At 40.6% G+C, this 9,139-nt stretch overlaps 1 protein-coding gene across 2 annotated transcripts in view; it reads right to left on the bottom strand.

Annotated features, from left to right (window-relative positions):
- Positions 1-8,333: 8,333 nt before the first annotated feature.
- The window catches only part of CPE (carboxypeptidase E), a 45,059-nt gene continuing 44,253 nt past the window's right edge, over positions 8,334-9,139 (bottom strand). For both annotated transcript variants that reach the window (XM_018558786.1, XM_018558784.1), the window contains exon 9: positions 8,334-8,985. In XM_018558786.1, the coding sequence (XP_018414288.1) occupies positions 8,887-8,985 (99 nt within the window). In that variant the 3' untranslated portion in view covers positions 8,334-8,886. The remainder of the gene's footprint in view (positions 8,986-9,139) is intronic.

The following is a 9,139-nucleotide window of genomic DNA, read 5'->3' as shown; positions in this document are numbered from 1 at the left end:
GAGCTAGCACAGACAGGGCCTATCCACCCATCAGCTCACAACGCACCCACACACACACACTTCTCGCACCACAACTATTTAAATTTAGGCACAGATCATCATAGGTAACAGATTAAGCAATCACTTCCAGCCTGAACAGGAATCACATAGTGAGTCATAGATTATGCTTATTTAATAACTTTATTTAGAGTGAATAATCACTTTTATCTACAGGTGATTATTCACTTGTAGATAAAGGAAACTTTCTCATTGCTACCAATGGCCATTTCACATGCTTCTCTGGTTGCAAGTCAAATCTTTGCTGTCATGCAGCAGAGCTAAGAGCCCCACTATGGCTGTGATTCTTGTTGTCAGGTTCTATACCACTACAGACCTCACTGCCCACAGAAAAGGTATGTATTCAATGTGTTATTTACAGGGTGGCTCTTTTTTTGGTGTTATTCTTGTGGCAGGGTCACTTTATTTGTATATGATATTGTTGTGGTGTTTGTGTCAATAATGTATTTATGCAGACTTAAACGGGTCAGCTTCAAAGCTATACTCTTCCTCTGCCACATTTCATTCCTCCCTATTGGTCTGTGATGGGCAGCCTCATTGACCAATGCTAATACATAGTAGGTAAGACGGTGTGGGGCAGGGTATGGTTAAGAGGAAAAGTAAAGTTATGCATATAACCTCAGCTGCTCGTATGTTTGGATCTGACGATCATTTTGACATGTGATATTCACTACTTCACTAATGACCTTTTTTTTTTTTTTCTAAAGTGAAAAAAAGATGATAGTGTAATGTACTTCCATGAGAAGTAAATTAATGAAGGTATTCCCTTGTTTCTCAGGGCATATAAAGAAGGTGTCACAAGCATTTGGCTTCCAGTAAAGCAGATTTCATAGTTGGTAAGGTTGAATAAAGACACATGTCCATGCAGTTCGACGTGTGTGTGTGTGTGTACGTCACTAACAACTCCCATATACTACCTGTATATTCTGTAAACTGAGGAACTCATGTAAGTGTTTTTTGAAGTTATCAATCCTTTCATCTGATACCACTAAGTGCAGAAGGGAATTTCACATTTTAACTTCTCTGACAGTAAAGAAAACCCCTTACACAGTCTGCAATTAAACCGCATCTCCTCTAACTTTTTATTCCCTATACTGCAGTTCCCATTGATGACTATGTCATTTGAAATCACATCCCCCCTTAGCCGTCTCTAAGAACTAGTTTCATTTTTGTAGTTAATCTACATAACTCAGGCCCTCCACCCCGCTTATTATTTTTGTTGCCCTTCTCTGAACTTTCTCTAGTTCAAGGTCATCCTTCCTGAGGATTGGTCTGTGAAAAGGGTGTTTGAATGTGCTCTTCTAGGTGTTTGAAGATTGTGACCTGTTGGCATTGCTGTATACCAGGCCTTTTGTGCACTTACAGATAGAGAAGCATAAAAGCATGTTCACACCAAGTTACAAATGCTAAAATGTATGCCAGATTTTGTTGTCAATGAATTGCTTATATTATAATGGCTGGCACTGCAAATGCTGTAACAAACAACCTCATTGGATGCAATTGCCAGATGACTCTGTAGAGAACTACAGAAGATAAAGGACCATATTAGTCTGTGTTTGAGGAAAGATAAAGGTATATTGATGTAGTCTAAAACAACCAATGACATTGTTCTTTACATTTTCCATACTGAAATAAAAACATGGAAGAGAGACTTAGGTATTTGCAGTGCAGACACTGAAATTCATGAAATCCACTGCATTGATCCAGATCATCTCTTCTGGCAGTTGACCCTCAGTAATGCTGTTGACTTCAATATCTTTAGTATTTCTCCTTAATCAGAAATTAGAAGAAACTAAGCCTCTAACTCAGCGGTCTCCTGCCGGTCTTGTGGGCTCATCAACAAAACATCAAAGAAGAAGGGGGCCCATCTGATGACCCAGATGATGTATCTACCTCCTTTTCACTACACCCATCCCAACATCAAAAGTGCTGATTTACCTTACAAGTCTTAATGGTTTTGGGTCAATTTTATTTTTTAATGATAATGCTTCCAATTGATGTTTTATATTTGTTTTTACTATTTTTAAAAGAAATTCTGTTTAACAAAAAAACATTTTAAACAGATTGCACACATGATTCTGGTGTAATAGAGAATTATGGGTCTATTCAATAGGAGTAGTATCCTTCCAGAATGTCTCTTTCAAATTGATTCTCTCTGCAGAGCTCATTGCACAGTGAGGTATGTTGGGGGCTGAGTAACGGCTCAGCTTTGACTTACTGTATACTATGTATGTCAATTGGGCTTGTGCTATTGATCTCTGTAAAAACAAGCAAATATGTGCCAGTGAATAATCGACCCAAAGTGAAGAGAGCTGAACGCTGTTTGTCTATTCACTTCAGCCCTATACAGCTGTAAACAGCCGTACATCAGCTGCCTTCAGCTCACTCCACTTCACTGCGGTTCAGCCGAACAGAAGTAAAGAATACGTTCGGCTGAGGCGAGTATTCGGCAGTTCATTCACTGCTGTTTTCATAGGCAGGAAACAAAAAAAATTGTAAATGAAAAGAAAAGCCAGTGTGGGGTTCCCCCTAAAGCCCACCGAATGCATACTTGTGCACCTGTCAAAATGAACAATTTGACAGGTGCCAGCTGAATGTCAACAGATAGGCAGAGCTAGCGGTGACATCACGGCTGGCTCCACCTATCTGTTGTCATTCACCTGGGACCTCTCACTAGGGATTTGACAGGTCCCGGATGAATGACAACAAATGGGTGGAGCCAGCTGTGATCTCCATGCTAGCTCCGCTTATCTGTTGACATTCGGCCGAATCCTGTCAAATTGTTCATTTTGACAGGTGCGGGAGTTCGAGTCGGTTCGGCTGGCTTTTGGGGGGAAACTTGCACTGTTTTTTTTTTACACTTTGGCTTTGTGTTTGGGTCAGCCTAGGCGAAGCATATGCGTTCAGCACAGCTGAGCTCTTCAGCTGCCTTTGGCTGCTGTACTGACTATTGTGAATATTGTGAATAGCCTGTACAGCAGACCTTCGGGTTCGGCTGAACTGAAGGCTTCTCGCAGCCAAAGCATGCTGAAGGATTAGCCAAACCCCCTAAGTTTGACTGCAATCCTGGTAAGCATAGTAGCTTTAGGCAGTACAGCAGTGTCTAGGTACAGTCACATTGATGTTTAAATATTTGATGCACAGTGGAGCAAAAATCATTTTCCGCAATGATCAGTGAGGCTTAACTTGTACCAACAGTAATCCATTAGGGCAGCCACAATTCATAAGTCTGGCAAAGCAGACTATACTGTATCAGAGAAACAAAATAGAATACGGGGACGCCTCTTACAGTGTCAGTTAAGCAAATGAATTCTAGTTGAAGTGAAGATGAGATTTGCTCACCTGAATTTACAGCCGGGAAAACACCATACATGGCTCAACAACATAAACGTTTTTTCTCTAAAATGCAGTGCTTCTTTAAGCATATCTTTTTATTCACTGTTGATCCACTAGTTTCAGGAAATAATCCTTTGGATACTTAGTCAGACATACATACTCCATGCCAGCGTATACTCTGTTAAAGAATAAAATCCAGGACTTTGAAAAATTAACCCTTGCACTGGAGCTACCCTGCACTGCAAGGGGTAACTGCTTGTCTAGGGGGCGAAATAAAAGAAGAATGATCCTCAGTCCCATCTGGCTGCTAGACCTGTCCCCTCAGCCTCTTCTCCTCTGGCTCCAGCATTCTAAGGATGTCATCATGTCTAATAAAGGTCTATTAGACCTGAGGACACCAAGCCGGAGCAGAGGGAGAGAAGGTGAGCGGTCACGGCCACAGGACCAGGTATTTCTTTTTTAATCCATCCCCTAGAGAAAAACGGGCAGGTAACCTTTGCAGTGCGGAGGGTAGCTCCACTGTAAGGGTTGATTCATAAAAATCCTGGAGTTCTTCTTTAAGAGCCCACATAGTTTATCACAGGTGGAGTTAGGAAGCACAGAGCTGTACAGATTTTAAAAACCTCTACCATAAAAGGTAAAGGTTTTATAAAATGTTCAATGCATCTCGGAATAAACCTCGACTCCTTCTTCAAGAATACATTAGAAAATGAACAAACACATGTGCACGTAGGTCTTCCAAGTGAATGGTTCACATTTGAGCAATTCCAGCCCATTAAATTAGGTTTTTTTCACAAAAAGGTGAAGAGTTTGGAGAAGGCAGGAGAAGTGAACAGTCTAGGCCAAAATAACCGATTAGCAAAAATTCTCCAATTCAGCTCACTTTCTAGATCAGCTATGTTGTCCTAGACTTCATCTTTTTGTGAATAGCCCTTTAAATGTTGCTACACTGGTATCACATTTTGTAATAGTTAATGGATTGTAGCACTTGTATGCATTGTGATTATTAAGACAACAGCATGTCAGAAAGTGCACTGCTAATTTTTAGGATTAAAATGTAGATATTTCTGGGTACTGCTTAGGCACAATAAACCCTTCTATACAGTATATTTCCTATAGGATAGGTTTACTTTACCGGCCTAGCTGGGATGGATCCAGCTCCCCTTAGCTCTGGCCACATATCTTAGGTAGTTGGTCACACAATCAGTTCTCAAAAAATGAGGATGAGCCGGTCTGAGCTCTGGTGCTTCCCTTAAGCAGATAACACTTGACTAGGCCTAACAAAAGGAGCAGCAATGAAAGGAAGCAGGAGCAGCATATTCTTCAGAGAACATATTTTGTTATATTATGTTACTATTCATTTACCCAGGAATTCTGTTTACACAAAGTTACATTAAAGCCTTCAACGCTTTTTTAGTTTGAATAGACATTTGATGAGCAAATACTTCTGTCAAGTTTTGATTGCTGTCTATGTCATAGTTGGTTTTACCCATTTTTTTGTCCTTGTGACAGCAGGAAAAAAAAATGAAGGAATCATCTGTCACCTGGACGGGAAAACACAGAAAATAACCTGACAGATGTTGTACCCTTTACCTTTTTACCAAAAAAGGGTTTGGTCCCTGTTTCTGTCTCTATTGGTCCTATTTCTATTTCCTCTCCCAAAAGAAAGAGTGGAAAAACCCTTACCTGCTCTGTCAAAACCCCAAAAAATGTTGGGATGTAGGCGGGGTTTAATTTTGAGTACAGGTCCACATTAACTAATTAAAAAGTTGCATTTATAGCTTTCCTTTCCTATTTTTATGTCTCTTTAAAAAAGGGAGGTGAGATAAACTACTCATGGACCACCTACCAGTTTAATGGGATCATAAATAAGGGTCATTGTACATAGCCATCTAAGTTTTGCTTCTGCCATGTAGAGGAATATGAAGGCTACTACTGCTGACCTTCTATTGCAGGGGTAGCCAAACTGCGGCCCTCCAGCTGTGGTGGAACTACGAATCCCATGAGGCATTGCAAGATTCTCAAAGCCACAGACATGACTCCCAGAGAGAGATGCATCATGGGATTTGTAGTTTCACCACAGCTGGAGGGCCGGAGTTTGGCTACCCCTGTTCTATTGAAATACAAGGTGTAAAGATTTACAAAGCCAAAGTGAATAGCACTAGAGTGCTGAATTAATTGTAGCACCACATTAGCTCCACTGAAACCCAGGGCCCTGAGCAACCACCCATTTCTGCCTTTTATATAATCCACCTCTGACAATAGGCCTAATGTATTACAGTGTTCAAAACAATATTTTTATCATTAAGAACGCCTTAAATCAGATATCACAACAAGTTGTTAGGGTTGCAGTATATTGAACATTTTTAAAAGCAAAGCAATAAAATTAGGAGAGAGAAGAAGAGTGAGTGTGGATTGAGTATAAGACCCAGCTCTGTATCGATGACTGCTTACATGTCTCTGTAGATGGTTCGAATCCCAGCTACTGTAGATCATTTGCAGAGCTGGTAGCCTGGTAGGAAACAACATATTCCCTGCCAGTGACATATTTTAGTATTACTAAATTAATACACTGTGGGAATACTTGCAGAAGAAGTGTGGGAACAGAACCAGCTCCCACTTAAATGACAACTGAGTAGCCTGAAAGGGTGCCTAGAAGTTGAACTTGCCTGCAGACATTAGCTAGAGGCACAATCCAACTGCCAAAGGGTTTTTCCTAAGAAAGCTCTTTGTACAAACATGCAAGTTGCATTGTGTGAACGTCCATGTTTTTGCTTACTGAGGCTGAAGGAAGTCCAGACTGAACAGTTTTCCCCAAAGCAGGCACCAGTCAGGGACGCAGTAGTGCCTACAATCATATTGACCATGTGAACATTCTCAGACACTTGTAGGCACCTTAATTCCAGCATGAGGAAATGTGCCTATATTGGGCAACATTGATGACCCAAATTGTTTCCTGTACATAGCCCCTATGCAACCTAGACCAGCTAATGGACAATGAGGCTACAGAATGGAGGTCTGAATGAAGATATCTCCAGGTTTATGAAATCACTCATCACACAGATCTAATTACACATTGTCGGAGTTTAATGAATGCCTGTGATGTGTTAGCAACAAGAATACCTGGCAGTGTACACTTACAATGGGACATGGAACTTTTTATTGAATTATACAGTAGCTTGAAGGTTTGCCTTATCAAGTTGATGTAACATTATTATTCAGTTCTTGTGATGTTGTTCAATACTACGTCGCTGTGCTTTTCAAGTGTATAAAGTACGTAATATGTATCAAAATGCTGATATGCCACTAGTATACAATTTTCACACATCTTAATGTAATAGACTGAATATTTTATATTACACAGAATATAAGGTAATTACAGCAATGATATAGTCTGAGCACTAACGTTTCTAATACAGTCTGCTGTTGATGGATTCACGCTATTTGCCTTCTTTAATATCATGGTGCAATAAGCTGTTGTGTGTAGTGGTAACCCACAGCCACCAATCATAAATCAACACTCAGCATCTTCTAGTGCTTAACCCTTGTCAATATATGCAGAGGATGCTCTGACCATAACTATCTTTATATGTGACATAAAATATAGATAGACCACTGTTGTTTTTTAACATCATTTTAATCAATTCTAATTTAAATTACAGTGCAAAGTTTAAAATATGTAATTTACATAAAATATGTTCTTTAAAATCTTGACACTGATAACTACCGATTGGACCTGCATTCTGCACTCCAGCAATAGTGGTCAGACTAATGAATAATTTCTGATAGGTCACTGTGGGTTTCTTATCCATTGATGTAGAACACATTAACATATCCTCCAAAGCCTTACAAAGTACATAGAATTATTCCTGCCCCCATAGAGCTTACAATTCAAAGGCCAGAAAACAACACACTATTCAGGTCCAGTTTGGGCAGAACCCAGGTAACTTACAAGTAGGTTTTGCAGTTTTAGAAGGAGAACCACACAAGCAAAAGAAAAACATATCTTCTATGCAGACAGAGTTGAACCAAAGACCTCAGTACTGCAGGGACTCAGTGCTAACACTGACCCAATGTGCTGCATACCATTACTCCTTGGGCGACATTATTAAATAAGCCTATCTACGTTGCCTTTAGTCATCTTGTATTTTGATACTGCTCCCATCAGCAAGCCTTGCTCAACAACAGCTGCATTACATATATAATCTATCCCAGTATGAACTGTGGCAGTGTAAGCCAATACCACGGTGTTAGGTGGCCTCAAAGTCACCCAGGGTTCTCAGCCAGAGGGGCTGAGTGGCTCCAGGAAGACAGTACGTGTACCAGGAGAGAACTGGCTTTTCAGTTATTTCCAGGTTGTCTGGATCATAGTTGGGATCCTGGAGCCAGGAGATTTCTTAGAGCTCTGGGTGGGATGAAATCTCCATTCCTGGGTCCATGCTTTGGTAGTGACCAGCACCTGATTGTGCACCTGTGTACATCCTTCATGAAGAGTGTGCTGGGATGTGTTCAGGGCCCCACCTGTGAGTCAGGAGAGCTCCACCCTGGGGAGTGTTGGAGTTGTGTGTGTGCAGGGAGCACACGGACACAGACCACCTCGGGTGCATGCTAGACGCACACGGAACAGCCAGGGGTGGCTGGGAGAGGTCAGGAAGGTCGGTGACCCGAGGACCTGCGGTACAGTCTGCTAAGAGAGCAGAGTGAGGGCTCACGAGGGGTGAGCAGCGTGAGTGTCTTGTAGCTGAGGAAAGCTACAGAGCCATAACAAGGACTGTCTTATGTTGCTGTAGCAAGCTATTTTGTGTTTGCCCTTTCAATAAACTGTGTTTCCTTGACTTACCTGGACTACAGTGGAGTGTCCTTGTTACAGAACATATGCTTGTGTTTTTCGACTGTATATTAGGATAAGTCCACAGTGTCATCTGGTAATGAAATGCTCATTTTTTGAGGCAGTATAATGACGTCATTCACAGTCGGAAGAAAATAAAATATAAACAACGCGACTCAACCATTACAGTTATACGTTTCCTCTTCCAGGGCCCATTTCTACATACATACTGCCAAGATATTTTTGGCAACAGCTGTGCTATATTATTGTGTAAACTAGAATATATTTTACAACACATGGCTTGGGCATAGAATATTGCATTTCTACTGAAACGGCCATCATATAGACTCTTACATTATGTAGAAAACTGAAGCTGTCACTCAGACGTTGTCACAGAATTGTTGTGCCAAGTTCTATAGTAACCCTAGCTTAGAGTTTAGCATTTCTAAAGAGTGCAGGTACATAATCAGATTATCACAAAAACAAAGAAAACAGAGGCTGAAAGATCACAATCACACATTGTCTAGTATCTATAGGAATGGGTTTATGACCGGCATTGGGGCAATAAATATGCATTTTATATAAATCCATTCCTATAGATATATAGTCCACAGTACTGCATACCAACTGAACATATAAATTAATAGAACGTCGTTTTTGTTTTCTCAAAAATTCAATGTCTGGGACATCATCTTCCACCATTCCATCAGCTCTTCCTTTTCCTCCTCTTTTCTTTCTAATAAGGACTCCAAATCAAAATCAATCTGTGAAGGAAAATTAAAAGATACCCTTTAGTGATCACTGGAAAAAAGAATATGGGTGCAGCAGAGAACATATATTTCACCCCTGGCAGGATTTACATTTCAACACATAAAGTGCCATTAAAACACCATGGGGCCCACAATATCCCTGCAGTAC

The sequence above is a fragment of the Nanorana parkeri genome, unplaced genomic scaffold, assembly GCF_000935625.1.
Source record: "Nanorana parkeri isolate BGI_ZX_2015 unplaced genomic scaffold, ASM93562v1 scaffold358, whole genome shotgun sequence".
Taxonomy (NCBI): Eukaryota; Metazoa; Chordata; class Amphibia; order Anura; family Dicroglossidae; genus Nanorana; species Nanorana parkeri.
Note: the sequence above shows the minus strand (reverse complement) of the source record. Positions and strands in the feature narration are given on the sequence as shown.